General features: G+C 37.4%; 1 protein-coding gene across 1 annotated transcript; it reads right to left on the bottom strand.

Annotated features, from left to right (window-relative positions):
* Positions 1-229: 229 nt before the first annotated feature.
* LOC137959067 (mediator of RNA polymerase II transcription subunit 2-like) lies at positions 230-4,443 on the bottom strand. Its single transcript, XM_068806347.1, has 5 exons — positions 4,356-4,443; positions 3,274-3,627; positions 1,965-2,014; positions 1,797-1,849; positions 230-773 (listed from the first exon to the last, which is right to left on the bottom strand). The coding sequence occupies exons 2-5, from the start codon at positions 3,465-3,467 to the stop codon at positions 381-383; spliced, it is 690 nt and encodes a 229-aa protein (XP_068662448.1). The 5' UTR covers positions 3,468-3,627; positions 4,356-4,443; the 3' UTR covers positions 230-380.
* Positions 4,444-24,611: the final 20,168 nt, after the last annotated feature.

Genomic DNA, 24,611 nt, shown 5'->3' with positions numbered 1-24,611 from the left:
TCGAGAGAAAGAGCAGAGAACGAGAGAGGGTTGCAAGAATGAAATGGTAGAGAGGTTATGTGGCAAAGAGAGCCCACGATAGTGTCATGGACATGATTCTCAAAATTGGGCGGAAAGCATTTACTCATGGGACATGAACTACTGAGTCATGGATAATCATGTACATGACATGAAGTTTGGCGCTCCCTAACGACTTCAAGACATAAACTGAGTAATGCACATGAAGATCATGTCCTGAGTCATGTTAACTAACCCCCCATCATAAACCTCTTGATCCAGATCATTTATTTACATATCAAGTACAAAAATTCTCTTGAGTACCCAAAACAGCCTCATCGTTTCTTCACCTCGGATGAATTTATGTTCTTAGAGGATTTGGCTCACTCTTCTCTCGACACAGATTTGTATTCCGACTCAGCAGCTTGTGTACTACTGCCATCTGACTTGTTTCTGCTGTTGTTATCACCAGGACCAACCTGTTCTGTATTAGTCTCTTCCTCACCCTTTGCATCAGTCTGCGTAAGCTCTGTAGTGTTTACACAATTGCTTTGACTATGCCCTACCTGTTCTGTTTTAAGCTCTTCTTTATCCGTTATGTGGGTCTCTGACAGTTTCTTCGTTTCATCTGCAATTTCCTTTAATGCTGCTTCTAGTGCATCCATCCTCTCCTTCACTTTAGATAACTCAGAATCTGCTTCCACTTCTTCTTCTCCAATGTCTTCCATCTCCTTTGCTTTCTTTTCTTCATCAGCCAGTCTTTTGAACTCTGCTTCCTGAAGCAACAATCAATAATTACCGAGTTTGACATAGAATTATAAACAACTTCACAAGCATCCCACCTTAAAAAGCTTGAGAGTTACAGTTCACAAAAGAAATTCAGTAGTCATAACATATTTCTGTCCAAAATTGTTTTTTATCGGTAATGGCAACCAAAAAACTGAAACACTGCATAGGATGAAGTGGCATCTTAGCCATCTTAGAGATAACAATAATTCCCTATAACATTTAGTGATCAGACTAATCAATTCATATATATCTATATTTCATACGGAGCAGTTTTCCAGGACTACAACATTAATTAATATTCAACAACCACCTTGATAGCTGCAAAAAGCACTGGGCAACCGTGGAATACTAACTTAAGAATAAGGTTTTAACATATATATGCCACAATACCAGAAGCAACACTGCTATCAAATAACAAGGCCCTTATCCATGCATGATGAACAGTTTAAAAGAGGCACCAGCAAGAAGGATCGTCAACTAGGTTCATTTAAAATTTTAAACACACTAATGAGTTTCCAAGAGCTATTTTTGCTGCTTCACAAAAAACATCCACAGTCACCCTAAACTACTCCAGTGAGTCTGACCAATAGATGCAATCTAATCAATGCAGTAAGAATGATTATCACATGGTAGAGATTAAGCATCCACGTGCAAGACATTGATTGAAAAAACAAGCATTGTGTAGTTAGAAAGCTCGGCGCATCAATAGATCCACACTGTTGAAAGTACTGTTTTGTATTTAATAGGCAACTCAAGTTTTCATGTGTAATGAAAACCATGTTCTCATGATTTAAAAGAGATGTAACTGTGATCATTCAAAATAATCATATTAAAGCTAGTAACTTTGCTCAAAAAAATAGAAGGAAAAAGCTAGTTACGTAAAGGTCAGTCAATTACTTTTGGCTGACTAAACAAGACAATTCAAACTAAAAATGGTTCATCAAATTACATCTGAAAGGAACCACCATGACAGAAAAGTAGACCACTGTCAAAGAGTATAGTGTTTTTACCGCTTTCATTCGTCTACTATCATACCGAGCATATTGTGCAACCAAAAATACAGCTGAAAGCAGAAAGTGTGATTCTTAGAAAGCAAGGAAATAACATGAATTTGCAAGTCTGATATGCACATCAATACTGTATTGAACAGAGTAACAAGAAGAGAATGAGAGTGATACCCAATGAAGGCATGCAGGCAAAAAATAGTTGTACCAAGTGGAAATCAAGCCTGCCACATGACATTCACTTTAGACATATTCAGGAAGCACAAAATTCCTTTCCAAAAAAAAAAAAAAAAAAAAGCAGAAGAAGAAGAAGTCCAAAGATAAGAAAGAATATTTCCAGGATAACCTAAGAGGTATCACAGCCCACTATCTTTATATGAAACTAGCCCATTCAGATACGTTATTAAAATATAACTTTTTTCATTAAATTATGCTACAAAGTAAAACAGTATTCTTCAAAATATCTTGCAGAAATGACAACACTAGAAGCTGAATGCAAGAGATAACTCTTCCACATTACTGGAGTATAAGATGTACACAAAGAAGTTTTGCGCTAGAACTACATTCATGGTCTTGTTTCCGAACAGGTTCTCCTTGTCAAAACAGCACTTATGCTACAGTTGACGACAGTATGATAGAACTCTGGTTTTCCTTCCTAGAGTCTATATTGTTGAAATTTACACAAAGAATCAAATAATCAACTGCTGATTACAAAACAAGTTAATGAAACACTATTTCAATCTGCATGTGTACCACTAGAATGGGATTTCCTCCAAAACTCTAAAATGGAAGCTGAAATTTTGGTGAACCCTAAATCTTAGTGACAAAATTAGGAGCATTACATCCTTTTTTAAAAAAAATACAAGTATCCTTACATGATAAGGAACCAGGTACAGATAAAGCAGATGAAATCAAATGCATTTCGGTCGTTTGTTTTATATGAAATCCTTTTGGGTCATGATCCTCAGAATCACAGTGAACTACATGTAATCTATCAAATACTCACACACTGAAGATAAATGTACCACAAAGGGAAATTGAATATGAGTTGAGCACCCTCTAGTAATAAACTCAATGTGCGTAAGAGTATGTCATTCACTGTCTACTGAAGTGTTAACTGCACATCAATTTGCTGCTTTCAGAGTTCCTACAAAAATGTTTTGCATGAGTTACATAGACCTAAAACTCCCTCTAAACCCTCAACCAAGAGAAGGAAAGAGATGACCACTCTCAAATAATAGACACTCAATGTGCGTAAGAGTATGTTATGCACCATCTACTGAAGTATTAAGAGCACATCAATTTGCTGCTCTCAGAGTGCCCTCTTTTCACAAAACACAAGCACACGCAAAAATGTTTTGCATAAGCTACACAGACCTAAAACTTCCTCTACACCCTAAACCAAGAGAAGGAAAGAAGGAATAGTGCAAACAAGCAGAACCCAAGGAATGACAAATGACAAGTTCATTTTGAGTCTCGTTACCCAAACTTTTTTTTCTTGGGAGGTTCATCGAAGAGAATCTTAGCAGCAGTCACCATGTCAAGGTTTTCAAGTTGACGATATCTTTCATCTTGCCCAGCCTTTGCAGTACAAAAAGCACGAGCTTGAAAGAGTGGCCATTTTGTAAATAAAGCATCCCCGCGGCACAACACCAGCAATCGATGTCCCCTTATCATCGCCTCTTGTTTCTAACAGCAGCGTTCTTCATCTGTGCTCACTAAGGTTTCAAAAGAATCAGAGATGTGGCACTACTGTGACAGGCAAAGCCATCGAATTCTCCTTTTCCGCCTTTGCGCTTCGAGGAGAAAGCTCTGAATCTGAAATATTTCGCTTGCTCTGAATTTCACAGAGAAAAATACTTAGAGGGAGTCATCCGAGAGGGACATCCATAAATAGTGAGCAATTACAAATTTAGCAAGCGGTTTCAATGAAATGACGAAATGTGTCAACAGAAATCCAAATTTAGCTGCATATCAAGGGACTGATAATCAGAAAAATTAAAAATTAAAAAGAAAAAAGATTATCGCAATAGCAGGAAAGAAAATTCTTACAATAAATGTCAAGAGATTCAAGCTTACAACGAGGCATTACGTTTCCTCAACTACTGCTCTGAATTGCAGAAAATGCCCCAAATGTAGTTTTAAACATGGAAATTTTGGAAAAGATACTTATTTAAAAAATTAATAAAGAAAATACCAATCTTTAAAATGTATTCGTCAAAATACCCAATTTTCACACGGTTAAAATACCCAATTTGTTCTTCTGGTTTTCTGACTTCTCTTTCCTGAAACTCGACTCTGACGAGAAATCCGTAAAAAAAAAAAAAAAAGGAGATTGAGTTCTGCTGTGGCGAGCCGGGTGTTCTTGTTGACGAAATCGAGCTATTTCTGGGCGACTTCGAAACCAGAGGGCGTGCAGCTATGATAAATATCGGGTTGGGCTGAAGAGCGGAGGTAGAAGAAGGTGTCCGTCACTCCCGTCGGCGAGGAAGAAGTTCGGAGGAAGAAATCGAAGAAGAAAATGAAGAATAAGAAGATGAAATAGAATAAAAAACCATAACTTACCTAACGGAGCAGAATGAAGTCGACTTCCTTCTCCATTTTCGCTCTATCTCCACTGCCGAATCCGGAATCCCGACTTTCCCTATTCTCCCCCTCCCCCTCCTGATCCTCCCGACTTTACCTAACTTAGTAGATGTATTATTATTTTGTTTCGCTTTCTTTATATGATATTTATTTAACATTTACTTGTATTATAATACATGGTTGTGTTATGAGTATACAGTTCATTCCCAGGAAACAATCTAATGAACTTTGGAATGTCATTATAGAGTCTTTATCAAGGTTGGATTAGATTTTTCATTTTAATTTTATCTTCAACATTCAAATTTCATTCTATTTATGTGGGCAGTCCTTCCGATCAAGTCTATGTAAAATGAGAATTTGTAGAGGTATAAATGAGCTTACCAAAATAAGATGGTTGTGGGATGTAATATAATGGTTTGCCAAAATTGTGCTAAGCCATTTTTTGTACCATTTATAGGTCTTCAATGGCAGTGAAAGCATAAGGCTTAGCAATATAGTTGAAAAATTAGTCAGATATACATGTCTAATTCTTTTAAGCTAACAAGTAAGAAAGACATGCTAATTTTTTTATTTTTATATAATTTATTTTATTTCTATTATAATATTTCAATAGATAAAATCAAAATGGGAATAGTGTTCAAAATTTATCATAGAGTATGGTTTAAAATCTCCAAGCTATCTAACACTTATTAGTATTATTTTAATATTTATTGGTATTTTAATTTTTTCATTTTTTAAATTAATTAGAACAAATGTATGTGAATTTATAATAAAATTATAAAAGTATTGCTGGTCTTAGTTATGATTTTTATAAATTATTTTTTATTTTCCATTTTCATGTGTATTCAAACAAGAGAATCATGTTTCTTTTCTATTTTCTCTCTTTTTTTTTCATGGGTATCCAAGAAGATATTTATTTATTTTTACTATTTTTTTATTTTTTTATTTTTTTTCTTTATTTTATTTTTCTCTCGACTTTGTATGCTCCAAACACATCCTTAGTATAAACACATGAAATCTTAGGGCATGTTTGGAACCCACAAAAATAAAAAATAAAAAAGGGAGAAAGTTATTTTTTGCTGCTTGGCAGTAGAAAATCATTGAGAGAAAAGAAAATAAGAGAAAAAAAATACTTTCTCTCGTAGTTAACAATGTTTTTCCCACAAAATGTTGAAATTTGGAGAGAACAAAAAAGAAAAAGAATCTTAAGAGAAAATTTAATCATCAAAATTTGAAGATATTACTAATTTTTTTTTCTTTTTTATTTTATGCATGTATCCAACAAGAAAAACTAATTTTCTCTTCCATTTCTCTCTCAATTTTCCACGGGCATCCAAAAAAAAGAAAACAATATTTTTTTCTTTTCTATTTTTTTTTCTTTGTATTTTATCTATCTCCACTTTATTTGTTTCAAACATAACCATAGGGCATGTTTGGAAACGATAGAAAGAAAATAAAATAAAAGGGGAAACAATCCTTTTCTAGTTTTTGGTAGCACAAATTATCGAAGAAAAAAAATATTACAGAAACTTAATTTCTCTCTTGCGAGAAAAAAGAGAAAAAAGAGAAATATTTTGGTATAAAATATTTAATTTAAATCTATTGTAGTGTAATTAATGTAATATAAAAAGATAAAATTATTGTCTTAAGTTCAAATTCATAAAAATATTAAAACATAGTAATCTTATTTATACTTTAGATTTTAATTATTTTAAAAGTCTATTAGTAATATTTTAGTTATTAGGCATGTATATAATTTGAATCATAAAAAATTAAAATTATTAATTTAATTTCTTCCTTTTTTTCTTGTGCATCCAAACAAGAGAAATTATATTTTTTTATTTTTTTCTTATTTTTAATGAAGAAAATATTTATTTTATTTCTACTCTCTCTTATTTTTCTCTTTATTTTATTTTCTCTTTACTTTTTGTATTGAGAACGCACCCTTACCCTTTTCTTCCTCGATAGCAGTAATATCAAATCACAAAGCAGTAACTCCTAAGAAAGTGAATTTTCTTGCTATTTTCATGCCCAAATCAAGAGAAATGAATTTCCCAAAAATATTTACGGGCAACTGGGTGAGCTGCGAGATACCCACTTGCTCGTACCGCACTCGAAGTCTCGAATTCGGACACGTACTTTGACGACAACCATCCTACCAAAACTGCGGCATCCCCCTTCAAACCGCTCTCTTCGTTTTCACCTCTTCCTCATTCTCTCGCTCGCTTGCATCGAACGACAAGAATTTCAACAAGCAGGTGCATAGTGTAGTATTTCTAAAATTCCGTCTTTCAAACGTCTGGAGTTTCTTTTTGAGATCTTGGCAGCAATGTATTGATTTTTACGGTTTCCTGTTTCTTCCTATGTGTCTTCCTATTTGTCTAATGCACGAGACTTCTGTCTCGTGATCCTTTGGAAGTTATCTTCGTTTTTATTTCCGGTGGGGGGAGGGACGGTGGTGGGCTCCTTCGTACTGCCAGGCCCCCAAGAGGAAAAGTTGGTCTCAGCTTTTATCATGCCTCCTGCTTAGCTTGTTTAGTCTTCTTTAGAATGTAGAGAGGGCATCCTTTGTCTCTTTCAAACTAACTGGTTGTATATTTGCAGTATTGGTCTTTGTCTTATGTTTTTACTTTCAATCAGGTCTTTCGTCGTGTCTTTGATTTTTTTCCATATTTCTTTAAATCTGCCCTGGTCACCCTTTTGCTAATAACTTTGGTCCTCTGTAAAACTTGGGTTTTACTCTGTATCAGGAGAATGAATTCTATTATAGTTGATCATTTTTTTTTAAATGGCATATAGTCCTCCAGATGTTGGATGTTGTTTATTGGTTCAAGTGGGGTTCATTGAAGAGAACAGTGTCAAGTAATTGAAGTTACTCTACAGATGGAAGTAAATCTTCACTTATCCTACTAAGCATGCGGTACAACATAGAGAGTTTTAGTCTTTATAGTTTAAAACAAGTGGAAAAAAATCCATCTTTCATTACAGTTTATTACTAATTTCTATTAGTAGAAGTGTAGCGGAGTTTCATAGCATATTGTCTGTCAACAATATTGACCATCAATGTCTGCCTCCAGCCTTTTTATGTAATTTTCTTCGCCATTTTGAATTAAAATAATTATGAGTCAGCTATTATCTTTTAATATATGGTTATACATTGGGTGCTTTTGAAAAAATTAAGTCTAGTAAATTCAGGCCTAGGGGGTTGCTAGGAAGCCATATCTTGATGACTTTGGACTAAAGAAGCCAACATAGGAACTCCATTGATGCTGGAGATATATTCTGAAAATCCTTTAGCATGATGAGCAAGGAAACCAAGGAGTTTGTAAATCTGTCGATGAGAGTTCATAATGCATATTGTTAGTTGGAATAATCCCACATAGGTTGGGAAGTTTAACACAATCCTTGCTCTCCTCTTTTCAAGCCTAAGACTTCTATTGGAGGGATTTTGTTATGTTCCAGATCCACACATTGTGATTCGTAGGGAATAAGAAGAGAAGAAAAAAATCAAGCCAAAGGGAAACTTAAAAACCCTAGGTTCGTTAAGGAGAATGCACAGCCCTGAACTCGTTTAGGAGAACTCAAAACCTTTTGTTTAACCTAAATCAAGACTTCCTTTTTCCCATTCCTTTCCACCCTTAAGTAGGGTTCAATAGTACAAAATTAAAGATATGCCCCTCCATGACATTCAACTTGAAAAGTAAATAAACTTAATGACTTTAGCTTAATAAATAAGTAACTTAACAACTAAGTAGCGTAATGACTAAGAAACTTAATAACTAAGTAATTGACTCAACTAAAGTAATTGACTCAGCCACGACGCCTCCGAATGACTCAACCTATTATTGAGTTTATAACATTACACCCCCCTGGAGAACGAGCTTGTCCTCAAGCTCGAAGGTAGGGTAGGCTTGCCGAACGTCTCCACCTCTTCCCAATTAGTATCCGTGGTATCTGTGGTAGTGTCAATAATTTCTATCCTAAGAGAGGCTACTAGAACAACCAAATCGAGTTGCTAAAGAAAGCAACAACAACCAAGAGGTGCTACCATTAGCAGCCAAAATAAAGAACTCTCAACTCTAAATCTATTGAAAGAATTCTAATTGCTGGAGGAAGCAGCAATGATCAAGAGAATATACCTGATAGGGTCATGGAACACCCACAACTAAGAGCTCCAAGCTCTGAGATTGACGACCACCAATATGCAAGAGAAGTTTCTGAAATCAGGAATCCCACTTCCCCTTTTTCGTTCTCTATTTAAACATAAAATTAGGTTTAGGTTAAACAAGATAGCCCATGGGCTTAGTTAAAATATAACCCATATAAATTATTAACATATATACATGTAATTATCTAAACAACTAACATTAATATAAATTCCAAAATACGGTAACATCCCCCTTCAAATTGATGCGGGTAAGTCAACCAGTAACAATTTGCCAACCAGAAAATTATGACGATGTTGAGTCATGGCTTTGGTGAAGACATCAACCACTTGGAGATCTGAAGAGATGTGAGGAAGAGATATCACTCGACGCTCCAAGGTGTCGTGGATAGAATGACAATCAACTTCAATGTGTTTGGTGCGTTCATGAAAAATATGATTGGTAGCAATCTGAATAGTACTAGTGTTATCCACATGAAGATGCGTCAAGATGGTTTAAGGAAACTCAAGTTCTGCAAGGAGACCGCGGAGCCATATAATTTTAGAACACATAGAGCCATATAATTTTAGAACACATAGAAGACATGGCTTGATACTCTGTCTCAGTAGATGACTTGGACACATGATCTTGTTTCTTACATTTCTAAGAAATCAAGCCATCCCCTAAAAACATACACCAACCTGTAGTAGAGCAACGGGTATCGGGGCACCCTACCCAATTAACCTCACTGTAGGCAACAAGTTGAAGAGATGAGCTGGTAGGAAAAAATAACCCACGAGTAGGAGAACCTCGAAGATAACCAATAATGTGTAGGACTGCCGCAAGATGAAGATGCCGAGGAGAAGACATAGGAGATGTCCTGGTGAGTCGTGGTCAAGTAGATGAGACTCCCAACTAAACACCGATAGAGAGTAGGATCATCAAGAAGGTCCCCTTCATCTTTCCGGTATTTCACATTCATCTCCATAGGAGTAGCAATAGAAGAAGTGTCCGCCAAACCATCTAAGGTAATAATATCTTAGGTATACTTGTGCTGATTTAGGAAAATACCTTTGGCCCAATGATGTACTTCTAGTCCTAAGAAGTACGTTGTTGTGGACTCGATAGTAGAATGAGTACGCCAAAGGCGACACAGACGAGTCAGTGACTCAGGGGAGAAGTGAAGTACATTAGCCAGTATATGTTCTTTTAAATTATTAGTGTCAAGTAGGAAGCCCACAAGGGCAGTATTATAAATAAACAATAACTCTTACCTCGAGCCTTAGCTTATTAGGCCATTCAGAAGGAATGAGGAACTAAGCAAAAACTTACTAGGATCTGTGTTCTCCTTCAATGAACCAAGGTCGGCGTTCCCCTGGAACCCAAGGTGTAGGACTCCCTTTTGATGAGCATGATCCTCTTCTCTCCATCGATTTCTCTATTCTTCCCCCTTCCATTCCGTTCACCATCCTCAATCGTAACAATAGGTCATCCGGGTAGAACAAGGAGACCAGGTTCTGATTCGAAAGCACAAGAAATCCTCTCCCACCATCGCATTACTCGGTCCATGGTTAGAGATCACAACAACGTGAGTTGTCCTAGATCTTTCATATGGAAGGTCAAATGCAGAAGCCGTTGGAGCTTAGTAATCAGACCAAAGTCAGTGCCAGTAAGGATAATATCATCCACATAGACCAAGAGAAGGACTATGCCCGATGCCGACTTGTGAAAGAATAGAGAAGAGTCATACTGGCTTTGTGTAAAGCGGTGGAGAAGAAGTGTACCCCAAAACTTCTCAAACCAACCTCGGGGAGCTTACTTAAGCCCGTACAGAGGACGACGTAGCTTGCATACATCTTGAGGAGAAGAAGTAGTCATACCAGGGGGAAGCTTCATGTAGATATCTTCTTGTAAATCACCATGCAGAAATGCATTCTTCAGATCTATCTGATGCAGATGCCAGGACTATGAAGCAGTAATAGCTAAAATAGTGCAAACCATGGTCATCTTGGCAACTGGAGCAAATATATCCTCATAATCAATCCCATAGTCCTGCGTGTTTCCAAAGCTACGAGGCGAGCTTTGTACCAATCCAAAGAACCATCCGATCGAAGTTTTACAGAGAAAACCCATTTACTCCCAAGAAGCTTAATAGTAGGGGGAAAGTAACAACATCCCAAGTGTGATTTTCCTCAAGAGCTTGAAGTCCTGTTTGCATTGCCTTTTGCCAACACTCATGTGTGCCTGTTTATAGCAAGAAGAAATTAAAATAAATGATAAAGTAGCCACAAGAGAGACAGTGGAGGAGAAAGCATACCTATCAGGGGGTGAGAAGTGCGAGTAGACCGGCGAAGAGTGATGGAAGCAGGAGGAGGAGGAGGAGGATTAGGAGCAGGCGCCTGGTCAGGATCAGGAGGGGGCACAGACAAAGTGGGACTAGGGTCATAAAAACTAGGCATAATAGATAAAGATGCAGATAGTAGCACAACATGAGAGGGAAAGAAATATTGATTTTCAAAGAAAACAACATTCTGAGAAACTCGTATACGACGAGCATGGGGATAATAGAAAATATAGATTTTTTGCGATATAGCATAACCAAGAAAAGCACACTTAACGGATTGGTCTGTAAGTTTATGCCATTCATGAGTAGGTAGATGCACAAAACAAACACAACCGAATGTGTGAAGATCCGCATATGAAGGAGAATGGCCAAATAACTTAAAAAATGGAGAAACATGATGCAATGTAGGAGAAGGCAAGCGATTGATTAAATGTACCGAAGTGGATAGTGGTTCACACCAAAAATGAGGAGGAACAGATAAATAAAGTAAAAGAGTTCGTACCACATCAAGAAGATGACGAATTTTCCTCTCCGTAACTCCATTTTGTTGCGGTGTCGAAGGACACAAATGCTAAGAGATGATTCGTTTGGTTTAAAGAAAATCCTAAAAGTCATTGGACATGTATTCACCACCAGAAGCAGAGCGTAATACCTTGATGCTAGCAGAGAATTGAGTCTCAAGAAGTACAAGAAATCATTTAAATACGACAAAAACTTCAGACTTAGCCCCCTGTAGGAAGTGGACCCAAGTAAAATGGCTAAAGTCATGATAAAAGTAGCAAAGTACTTATAATGCGCATGAAAAACAATAGGACCAATTCCCCAAACATCACTATGAATAATATCAAAACAATGTGTGGTATGAGATCCATGATGAGGAAAAAAGAGAACTTTTCTTTTGCCAAGTTTGCATGATGAACAGTCAAATGAAAGATCCAGAGAAGAACATGTTGTACTTTTTAATAAACCAAAATTAAACACGGTATGAAGTACATCAAAGTTTGGATGGCCGAGACGTCTATGCCTCATTTTAGTTCCAAAACTAATAACATTACATGCAAAGGAAAGTAAAGAAGCACAAGGAATACTAGTAGAGAGAAAAAATTGAATTGGAAAGAGTCGTCCCACTTTAGGCCCCTTCGCGATCATCTTCCCTGACGCTTGATCCTGCACAACACAACCAGATCGAGAGAACTAAACATTATAATTATTATCAACCAACTGACCAACGGAAATAGGATTTGTGGAGAGAATAGGGGACATAAAAATATTAGCTAATGTAGGAGAAAGATCACCAACAACATTGATAGGTAGAGAGTTGCCATCAACAATGTTAGTTTTTAGATTTCCATCATACTTTTTGACATTGCAAAGAGAAATAGCAGTGTTGGTCATATGGTTAGAAGCTCTAAAGTCAACATACCATGGGCGAGTAGAAACTTTATTCTTACCTGAGAGCCCAAAAGTAAAAATGGCAGAAATGATCATCTGTTGTACCATTTAAGGAGTGAGTGTACTCGGACTTGTCGAGACTGTAGAAATAGTATTCAGTGTAATCGGCATGGCAGGAGGCAAGGAAGTAAAACTAGAAGTACCTGTGGAGGCTTGATAAGCAGTGCCCTTCTTCCTTTCTGGGCGAATAGGACAAGCGACGAGGAGATGACCTGTTGGCTTATAGTACCTACAAATCTTCTTAGTGCAATCTCGAGCAAAATGACCAAATTATTTACAGTTGAAGCACTGGACGGACTTCATGTCCCTACCCTAATTTCTCCCTTGTGCGGCATATGCCACAGGAACAGGGGCATCCGTGTTAACCCGACATTCCATGGCGACCTGAGTGGCAATACGTTGTTCCTCCCTTAGAAGCTCACCCAAACAGGTATCCAGAGACAATATAGGATGACGATTCATTAGATTGGAACTGGCAATGTCAAAATCTGAACGGAGCTTCATCAAGAATTGATCTCTCTCGCTTGTCTCATGCATGACCTGAACAACAGAGAGAATACCAACTAGAACATTCTCATAAACAATCTCGGCATAGTTGGCCCAAAGGTTTAGAAACCCAGAATAGAATTCTTCAATAGAGAGGCTGCCATGTGTGAAATTAGCCATCTCATATTCCAATTGAAACCACCGAGCCGTGCTATTATGGTTTTAAATCTTGTGGAGGTATTCCACATATCAGCTACATTTCTATAGGGCCGCAAATTTAGAACAAAATGTGGCTCAACATAGCCAAGTATCCAGGTCATTACCGGAGCATCCATGGTTGTCCCCTTTAACAAAGCTGCGGCCTCTTGAGGTGCCAGATCACTTTCATCTATATGACCCATAACTCTTTTCCCATAATAAATAAACGGAATTGAAATGCCCATGTAGAGTAGTTCTTACCCATGAAACGAATAGGTAAAACATATAACTTGTCAATTGACATGATGAAATATAGCAAGCCACTCAGATACACAACAATCTGAGTGCAAACATTGCTGAAATGCAATCCTGGAGTCACCAATTTTTTTTTCTCACTTTGCGGAAAATGGTTTTATGAGAATAGATGCTGTAAACTTCAACTCAGAACTCAATCTAAAAAGCTGACAAATCAAATAAACATGTTCCAATCATTTGTCTCAATCAAAAAATCCAAACTAGAATGGGTCACAAAATTAAAAATCCGAAACAGGAACCAATAAACCATCCCGTCCGGGTTGAGTAGGTATGGGCTGGTATGGGTTAAACTTTGCCAACTTAGGAAGGTTTAATATTTCAACAGTGTCGTCGTCCTCCTCGCGCCAAAATAGAGGTCGAACTTGGTTTTTCTTACAGGTGCTGCTAAGGACGAAGCTAAATCAGCAAAACAATCCATAAAAGGTTGAGGGGTTCGGTTTCGTGACGTTTAGCAGCAAACCAATCCAAAAAAGAAATCTTGCAAGTTTCTGAAATCTGTTGTTAACCAGCAAAGCGGTACTTCTGGAAACGGCAACAAGTGCCAAAATAGTACCAGCACCATGGAAAAAAAAAGTATAATAGTAGCTCAGATACCATGTCAATAATTTCTATCCCAAGAGAGGTTGCTGGAATAGCCAAATCGAGTTGCTGAAGAAAGCAGCAACAACCAACGATTTCCACCAAGAGGTGCTGCCGTGAGCAGCCAAAATAAAGAGCTCTTAGCTCTAAATCTACAGAAAGAATTCTAATTGTTGGAGGAAGCAGCAATGATCAAGAGAATATACCTAATAGGGTCACGGAACACCCACAACCGAGAGCTCCAAGCTTTGAGAATGATAACCACCAATATGCAAAATAAGTTTCTGAAATCGGGAATCCCACTTCTCCTTTTCCGTTCTCTATTTAAACATAGAATTGGGTTTAGATTAAACCAGATAGTCCACGGGCTTAATTACAATATAACCCATATAACTTATTATCCTATATACATGTAATTATCTAAACAACTAACATTAATAAATTCCAAAATATGGTAACAAGCAGCCCACTAGATGACCCTTTAGCTTAGCACCAGCAATTTCAGCATCCTGAGTATCAAAGAATGCCCCATGGTTTTGGAGACCAACTGTAGCATTTAAAAAATCCATAATGTTTCTCCCAAGTGCAAATGTAATGTCCTGTTCCACGGTGACTTCTGCATTGCCACTGTCTCCCTAGCCATGCCCGACAAGTTTCCCATTGACAAAAGCATGGAGAACATTATTGAGTCCATTGGTCGAATACCACAAATAGTTACTAACATCAGCAGTGGTATTAATTTGGTTCAGCCGTCTAGATTTTACAAAGGAGTCACTCTGTGAGATGGCCACAGGTTCAATCATCCAGTTCCAACCTGACTGGAATACTTCCGAAGAACCAACAATATTTTGGGCACTAGACTTAAGGCATCTCATCGCCAAACGAGTAGTTAGAGAGTTAATCTTTGCTGTGTTGAAGACCACATTTTGACAATCAGCAGGTAAAACATATGAGGTACCCCAAAAACTGACAGTAGCATCAGACTCTGTACCTCCATTGGCGAGAAAAAACAGCACAACTACCTGTATCTATTTTTTTATGGAACTCTGTCCCACCATTGCTGCAAGACATGAATGAATACAGTGTCCCAACATCATTGCATTCCAACAAATTAAATTCCTCTGTGAGATTTGGTAAAAAACTCTTCTAGTATCATCCACCTTAAGTGCCTTGACATGCATGTCATGAAACTGGGTGGCAACAACATACACCCTACCAAACAGGGACACGACTCCTATTTTTGAGATCCAAACATTCATAATTATGATTGTCTGCCCACGTTCGTCTAGTGTACCCTCACATTTTTGTGCATAAACTACTGAAAAATACACAACTGCTATGGCTCCACAAAAATTCCAACACAAGGCAGAGATAGGTATATTCTTCTGTCCCTTGGATCAAAGAATGAGTGAACACTAGTAAGATTCCCCAATGTGTAGTAACGAACAATGAGAGCATTCCATGCCGGTCCATGCTATAAAAAACAAAATGAGAAGCTTTGATTTCTAGACATTTGGCATACATGTCAACTAAGGTCACTACCAACTTGCTACTCATAGGAATATTGTCACTATTAACCAAGTCATGAATCCATAGACCAATATCTAACACCTTCAATTGGGCACAAACTGAGAGGACTGAAATAACATCAACACTATCTAGCTTAACACTGCAAACATCAATTTTTTGAAGAACCCAATAGCCACTTTAGGTGGCCTATTCTGAGCATACCCGACAATCATACTAGTCCACACCTTTGGTTTGTTCGCAGAGTTTGAAGTGAACTAGGTACTAAGCTCAAGCACCCCATGTAACTGACCTGCTCGACTGAGAACAACCACCATGCAGGCATAGTTTTCAGTCATTGGAGCCAGTCCATGTTCATCAAATTGCCCAGAATTATGTACTAAACTACCATGAGCATAAACACTGAACAAACCTAGGTAAGTTACCTCATCTAGTCCAACACCATGAGATTGCAGTTCAACAAACAAATCAAGTGAATCTCTGCATAACTCACGCGCTGCAAAACCAACAGCTTCCTCTATGGGTCCATTAACCCCTTCTCCAAGATCTAAAGCACCCATTCCAGAAATATCTCCCACATTATCACCTACATTGTTAGCAATAACCGTAGGGTTTTGGGGGTCATCTTCAGGGATATTTCTCTCAACATTTCCAACAAGGTTTGCCCCAAAGAGTGTTATTGAAGAGGCTTTAAGACCAAACCCAGTAATGGATATGTACAATCCCTCTCAGTCATCTCTATAATATATTCCGAAGATATTTATAGAAATATACAAACCCAACGGATCACTTGCTGCAAGAAGAAAACCCATCACAACCCCTGAGTGGAAGGTACTAATAAAAGCCTTTCCTATGCCCCTTCTACCCTCTAAGGTTGTTCTAGCATTAGCATATGTGGCAATCTTCATTCCAAGAAAACCAGAGAAAACAAAAGTTAGAGCACACAAAATACTCACCATTGTCATAGCCTTTGCTTTGGGACCTTCAATCAATATTCTTTCAAATATAGCCTGGACTTCCCTGTAGTTGCAACCTTTGACATAACCATCAATAAAAGCACTCCACGATACAATATCTCGTTCAGGAATTAAGTCGAATAGCTCCCTTGCAGACACCATATCACCACCCTTTGCATAGCCATCCACGATAGAATTCCAAGAAACCATAGTTGTAGCTGTTCTTGGAACACCCAACGTCCCCATCTCTCTAAACAGCTTCAGCCCCTGGCCTGGGTTTCTGCCTTTTAAGTATCCAACAATCACCACATTCCAGGATATTTGATCTCTAATAAAGATATTACCAAATAGGGGACGAGCAGTTGCCAAAACTTCATTTGCCCTCAACATTACAATGGAAAACCTTAACGAGTTCACAAATAAACTAGACTAAGTATAGTAAGAATTCATTGCATTCCACGCAGAAACATCCTTCACCAGTATTTCATCAAAGAGTTGGCAACCTTCCCTTCTGAGGCCTCAATGTGATGCTTCTTGATTTCTAGCAATGTCTTAGACATTATACTGGAAGACTCATGCATTCCATCACACAATGCTTAAAACTTTGTGCGTATTTCTCCTGATAGATGGAATATGGCAAGCCATTTTTCTCAGGATGAAGAATCACTCATTGTGTTCCCACTCTGATACCACGTTGTTACGGTCCCAAATCCACACATTACGATTCGTAGGGAAGAAGAAGAGAAGAGAAGAATCAAGTTGAAGGGATGCTTGAAAACCCTAGGTTCATTTAGGAGAACACACACCCCTGAGTTCATTTAGGAGAACTCAAAACCCTTTGTTTAACCTAAATCAAGACTTCCTTTTTCCCATTCCTTTCCACCGTTAACTAGGGTTCAAGAGTAAAAAATTATAGATATGCCCCTCCATGGCATTTAACTTGAAAAGTAAATAAACTTAATGACTTAACTTAATAACTAAGTAACTTAACAACTAAGTAACTTAATAACTAAGTTGTCAAATTTATGGAAAAGAGAAATACTTCATTGACTTCATTAACTTATTATAATCATAGTACATGACCCTCTATTTATAATAGAGGAAGGTAGGAGAGTCCAATTACAATAAAACTACCTTTGTCCCAATTACACCCAAACTCTAACACTTAAAGATAAGTTCTAGCATAATAAAATAACTCAATATAGAAAAATGACAAATATAACTCAAACAAGAACTCTTCTAGGACGTGACTATAAGATAAAGATGCCTTTGTGAGTCCTTCTTGATCTTCCAACTTATGTGATAAGGATGTTAGCTCGTGGTAATCATGGTGGGTCCTACTTCTTATGTGCTTGGGCCCATCTTGTGGGCCTTCCTTGGCTGTGTGACCCATCTTATAATACTCTTAGATATGTAGACCTTCCTTGGTCGTGTGGGCTTGGGCCTATCTTCCAACACTCCCCTTCAAGCTGGGGGTGAGAGAACAATATGAACTCTCAGCTTGTTGCAAATGATGTATAAAACCTTTTTTTTTTAATAAAATGACACATCTTCCAATATGCCTTAATCTTCCAACACTCCCCCTCACGCTGTTGCGTCCTTCCATAAGGCCCTGCTGCCATAATATAAGTGAGAGTAAAAATCACTCCTAGCCCGTAAAACAATGCTCCATACTCCATTCCTAATGCTGGATGTAGGGCACACTCCGTCTTCTATAGGTAGTGTGTCTATCGACATCGCTCTGAAAAATCCACCACCGTGTCCCTCCATAGGACAACGACTCTCAAGTGGTAGGAGTAATAAAATCCATTACAGGGGGGTAGTGGGTTTATTTATAATGGTGTCCCAATCTGGACATCGACTCTAATGGTATCCCAACCGTGATGTTTTTTAGAGTTAAATTTATCATGGTGTCCCAATCAGGGCACCGACTCTCGTGGTGTCCCAACCGTGATATTTTTGAGAGTCAAATAAATTATGGTATGAGAAAAAGTACTGAGGCCACCTCTTCTTCAATAATAATGTCTCATCCAAAGAGACATAATAGCAGCAGTTGTAATGTAACACGTCCATCTTCCAACACATATAACACAAACCAAAATAATAAACCTTGTAGAAGGACCCATGAAATAATCATAATCAGATATAAATATTTTTTCTTAGATGCATAAGCTTCATCTTTTGTGCTCCCAATTTCTTGAATATTATGGTCACATAAACTTATCCACAACATATGGAATAAAATACCTCTTTCTTGTACTTCTTGTACTTCTCCCCCTCAAGTTGGAAGGTAATGGCAGTGATCCCAACTTGAACCAAATATCATAGATGCAAAAATAAGCCAAAATAACATAGATGTAGTAATAAGCCCTTAAACTAGGGAGAAGTGAGATATTTTCCTGATATAGCATCTCAAACAGTGACACAAAACAAAGGGCATAAATTCAGATTTTTCAATACAACAGAATACCAGCATGACCTTTGATTCTTTCAATACAAATATATCTTTAAATATATATCCGATTGACATGAAATTTTCTCCTTATGAAACTAGACTTAAATAAATTTCATCCAAGTATAACATTTCTTCATAAAATATAATTATCAAAATATAAATAATCTGATAGATTTTGGTCTCTGTCATCTGGCCGAACTAAGCAATGTTTTTTCTTTTTTTCCAGCATGACCATCGACTCTTCCAATATCAATATATCCTTATAAAAAAACCCAGATAAAGAATTGGTTGAATAGGTAAGAAAATAGACTTACAATTATTTCTTTTGATATATAATTTTCCATATAAAGTCTTGTTGTTATAGATAAATACCTCGTAAGTTGAAGCTTTCTACTATTGCTCAAACCTTTTTTTCAATCTGACATTCGCTGCTTCAAATATCGTTTTATCTTTGTAGATAAATCCGATTGAAAATTGGTTGAAAATGTAAGAGAATACACTTAAAAATATTTATTTTGACATATATATATATATATATATATATATATATATATATATCTTCATATAAAGTCTCGTTCTTGATAGCATAAAATACCTCGAAAGTTGAAGTTTTCTGCTGCTACTCGAACCTCTTTCACAATCTGACCTTCGCTCATTAAAATATCGATTTCTCTTTGTAGATAACTCCGATTGGAAAAATAGTTTTTCATTGGAAATTAGACTCAAATATATTTTTATCAATATATAATTTACAAAATGAAAATATAAGTATAGAGGTCAAAAACACAAAGCAAACTATGGGTGTAGGAACTGAAAAAAAAAACTACGAACCTAGACTTAGGGTTTAGGGTTTAGAGAAAAGGATCTCATTATCTCTGTGGGTTGACCAAGTCAACTCACATAAATTGCTCTAATACCATGTTGAATTTATGGAAAAGGGAAATAATTTATTGACTTCATTAACTTATTATAACCAGAGTACATGACCCTCTATTTATAATAGAGGAAGGTAGGAGAGACCCCTATTTATAATAGAGGAAGGTAGGAGAGTCCAATTACAATAAAACTACCTTTGTCCAAATTACACCCAAACTCTAACACTTAAAGGTAAGTGCTAGCATAATTAAATAACTCAATATAGATAAAAGACAAACATAACTCAAACTAGAACTCTTCTAGGACGTGACCATAAGATAAATATGCCTTTGTGAGTTCTTCTTGATCTTTCAACTTATGTGATAAAAATGTTAGGTTGTGGTAATCATGGTGTGTCCTACTTCTTATGTGATTGGGCCCATCTTGTGGGCCTTCCTTGGTCGTATGACTCATCTTATAATACTCTTAGATAGGTGGGCCTTCCTTGGTCGTGTGGGCTTGGGCCTATCTTCCAACATAAGTAATTAACTCAGCCACGACGCTTCTGAATGGCTCGGCCTGCTATTGAGTTCATAACATCTACCTCAATGTGCTTTGTTCTCTCATGGAAGACCAGATTCGAGGTGATATGTATTATTGTTTGATTATCGCAATATAGATCCATAGGGGTTTCTTCATAAAATCCAATTCAGTAAGAAGGGATCTGATCCATAGAAGCTCACTAACTGTGTGTGTCATGGCCCGGTATTCCGCTTCTACACTAGACCTTGCAACTACATTATGCTTCTTGTTTCTCCATGTAACCAAGTTCCCTCCAACCATTGTACAATATCCAGAAGAAGATTTTTAGTCATCTGGGGATCCGACCTAAATTACATCTGAGAACCCTTCTATGTTGAAGTGACTATGGTTCTTATAGAGAAGCCCTCTTCATGGAGTTCCTTTCAAACATTGCAATATTCTTTCTAGTGCTTTCCAGTGAGTAACTTGTGCATGTATTAATTCACCACACTTATTACATATGATATATCCAGCCTTGTTACACAAAGATAAATGAGTTTCCCCACAAGTCTTTGATATTTTTCGATATCCACATCTTCTCTAGTGCCTGCAGATAATTTTGTATTTGAATCCATAGGGGTTTCTGCTAGTTTACACCCCATCATTCTTGTCTCCTCAAATTGATCAAGGACATACTACCTTTGAGATAGTATAATCCTATGTTTGGACTGTAGTACTTCAATACTTAGAAAGTATTTAAGTCGTCCAAGATCTTTTGTTTGGAATTCTTCATATATCTTTTCCTTAGTTTCCCGAATGCCCTCGAGATCACTACCGGTTAAGACAATATCATCAACATATTGTCTTAACATACTACCTTTGAGATAGTATAATCCCATGTTTGGCCTGTAGTACTTCAATACTTAGAAAGTATTTAAGTTGTCCAAGATCATTTTTTTTGAATTATTCACATATCTTTTCCTTGGTTTCCCGAATGCCCTCGTGTTCCCTACCAGTTAAGACAATATCATCAACATATACGATCAAAATCACTTTGCCTTTAGGTGTGTCTTTAAGAAATATGGAGTACATAGCGGAGGATAGTTCAGTAGGAGAAGGAGAAGAAGAGTCTAGAATTAGGAGTAACGTGGCACATACATCATCAAAGGTGGGAATAGTAGAGGCGCTAAGGAGTTGACTTTTAGCAACTTCGAGATATGGCTTAATGTTTCCTAGGCAAATGGCAGTGGCTAAGGTTTCCTTTTGGTTGTCTTGGATAGAGACATCGGTGGAGGTAGGCTGAGCTAGCTTCCATTCTTGAAGAAGGCCTCTAAAATGAGCCAAATATTCCTGGATATTTTCTCCTTCTTTGGAGTATATCATATGGCATGTGTAAGTTGTCAGAGCTAGAGTACAACTTAGCACATATCTCCAAAATTTGTTTATCGGTCAAGAGGAATACCATTGTTGGAGACAGGTTCTTCCATGTTGTTGATGAGCCAACTAATTTCCAAAGTGTCATTTTTAACCACTTAGCATAAGCAACATTTTCTTCATCAATGTTTGGCCCAAGTTTGGTGAGTTGACCAAGTAGGTCCCTTGTTATAAGGAACTGTCGAACCGATGTGGACCAGCTCAAGAAATTTGATATCCCTCGCAAGGGTATGGTGGTAATCTTGAGAAAATCATTCTTGTTTCCCATGTATTCTTCCGCCATAAAAGGCTTTCTAAGGGGAATAATGTACTCAAATTTGAAGTAGCCTTGGAGATTCAAGTGCAACCAAGGGAGCTTGGGTAGAAGGTAGGAGAACCTGAGCTTATCAAGTCTTTAGGTAAGAAGGGAACCCTCTTGGGCCAGTCAACTTGCTGGCCAAAAATTTATGTAATTAATTCTCTAGTCTTCCTTGTAGAGAATAGTAAAAATTAATCAATAAGCTTGACATCTAGGTAAGGTAGCAATTTCTAATTAGATCTTTCCAAGATCATTCCAAAAATATATTTGACTCCAGCTTGGGATAAACTAGTCTAGATTCAGTTCCTCATGAAATATAGAAGATATGATTGATAAAAATCCAATAAAATCAGGCCTAATCAAGAAGATATTGTGAGATCTTCAAAAATAGCAATATTTCTTCAAATGGATTGGCATCAACTAGACTTCAAAGGACCACTTCCTTTCTTACTTTGTGCTTGATTCTTTTTATGTAAAATAAAATATTATATTATTTATTTTACAAGAACAATAAACCAACTCGTGGCTCTCAAAAAATTCTCCAAAAAATCTCAAATCCAAGTAGGTTTTTTCAAACAACTCGGTTAATGGAGAAGCTTAGCATGTAGGCTAAGTAATTAGATTTCTGAAATCCAATGGATTAAAAACAACTAATAATATTCTCAAGAATATTTTTCTTCATCAGGAAAATCTTTTTCCCACAAAATTATAACTTTTATGCAAAAATCTCAACATAAACCGATTTTCAACCAAGAACTTGCAAATCGACAAAAATGCCTTGGTAAATTTCTTCTAATCCGAGATGCATAGTTCTCAATAATTTCATAAGATGAAGACAAAAATAAAATCATCTTTGAACCATCTTCAAAATATCCAAAAGCCAAGAACATGAAGTAATAATAACAAGAATGAAAAACTTATCTCACAAGCTTCAATCTTGCTTCACAAAGAGATTTCTATGAGTAGCTTTGATCATAACTTCTTAGAGCATTCTTTTGAAGTGGGGATCCTAAATTTGATGCTCTAATACCATGTTGAATTTACAACCCTATGTTTGAAACCTCGAGCAAGATGAGAGAGGGAGAAGAAAATGAGCAAAGAGAGAGAGAGAGAGAGAGAGAGAGAGAGACAGAGAGAGAGAGAGAGACAGAGAGAGAGAGAGAGAGAGCTCAGGTAGAGAGGAGAGAAGAGTGTTGTGGTCCCTAGCCATGGATCGAGTAATTAGGCGTGGGATTGTGTTATGGACTACATAGCATCCAGAGTAATCAGTAGACGCAAGGTTTAATTTATGCAATTCCCAGTTTATGTTGTTAGAAGGGTTTTATTGTAATTTCCTTCAACCTTGTTTGGCTTGTATGCATTCCCGCTAGAGAGACAGAGGCCTCTTTGATTTTGTGCTTCTTTGAGTTCTCTGATTTCATTGTTGCGGCACTAGACGGACTAGCAGAAGTCCGAGCAATATATGCTCCAAATTGAAGACTTATTTGATGAGGTGGACGCAGAGGAGCATCTTGTGCAAAATCTTCCCCCATGCGCAGCTTAAGTTGAAGAAGAATCTCCTTAATTTCGTTCATCTGGGTGGAGATAGCAACTTGGTCAGTCCGAAACTCGTCAATGGAGTTGCGTAAATCCGCTGGAGAGGAATAATCGTCCAAGGTGGTTCGCTCTGATACCAAGTTGATATGCCCCATTTCCATGGATCTGCCACCAGACGATCTCTTCTTGGTTTCGGATTGGAAGACGTGAGGCTAACCAAGCTTTCGATGGAAGATTGTACCTTAGGCCTCGTTAGAGAGAGAACCTGTTCTCATTTGCAACTATGATCAATGCTTACCTCATTACTTAGCCCGAACTCCCTATAAAGGGGATTAGGGAACACATACAAGCCAAGGCCCAACCCTACGGCACATGTTTGAAGGAAATTACAATAAAACCCTCCTAACAACATAAATTGGGAATTGCATAAATTAAACTCTGCTTCTACTAATTACTCTAGATGCTATGGTGTCGATAACAGATTGGTGAATCCAGCACTATAATAGAGCTGCAACTCTCGGTAATGAGGAAAAGAGTCTCTTTTCTGTACAACTTGGTTGCTATTCTCAATAAGGGTTGAGAAACCCTTGCTGCTCTTGGACAGGAGAGGGATTGGCCTGGCTGCTCACTGCTGACTGAGATTAGGACCCTTCTTGCTTCTTGCTGCTGCTCACAGCTGAGAGGGGTTAGGGATTCCTAACCCTGTTCCTCATTGGACTAGTGGCTGAAGCACCTCTATTATGGGTTGCTCTTAGTATAGGGCTGGAAAGCCCCAACCTTTGCTCAGAAAGAGAGAGAGAAACCCTCTCTTACTGCTGTGGATGAATGAGAGGCTATAGCCTCTGGTTGAGCTCGAAAAAGGTAAAGAACTTCCCCGCTTGGTTTCGGTAAGAACAAAAAACAGAAATCAAGAGAGAAAGAAGAAAATCAGATTCAAGAGGGAACCTGCACATGGAGCTCTTCAAGGAGACCTCCCAAACCCTAGAGCTCGTCAAGGAGAACTCCAAACCCTATTTAACTTAATTTAATGCTTGCTTTTCTTCTATTCCTTTACCCTCTAAATAGGGTTTGACGTCATTAGAGTTTAGGGCTTAAAAATTATAATTTTGCCCATGCAGCATGTACCCTTACAT

Source organism: Aristolochia californica, unplaced genomic scaffold (assembly GCF_029961685.1).
Source record: "Aristolochia californica isolate CCGP_79_NKW_82.1479 unplaced genomic scaffold, dmAriCali1.0.hap1 SCAF_3, whole genome shotgun sequence".
NCBI classification, from domain to species: domain Eukaryota; kingdom Viridiplantae; phylum Streptophyta; class Magnoliopsida; order Piperales; family Aristolochiaceae; genus Aristolochia; species Aristolochia californica.
Note: the sequence above shows the minus strand (reverse complement) of the source record. Positions and strands in the feature narration are given on the sequence as shown.

Bases quoted from the DNA above. Each gene is read 5' to 3' on its own strand.
- LOC137959067 (XM_068806347.1), bottom strand. From the start codon at position 3,467: ATGATAAGGGGACATCGATTGCTGGTGTTGTGCCGCGGGGATGCTTTA. The intron at 1,850-1,964 runs GTATCACTCTCA...TTCTGCTTTCAG, and splicing joins TGCCTGCATGCCTTCATTGG to CTGTATTTTTGGTTGCACAA. The intron at 774-1,796 runs GTAAAAACACTA...TTGTTGCTTCAG, and splicing joins ATAGTAGACGAATGAAAGCG to GAAGCAGAGTTCAAAAGACT.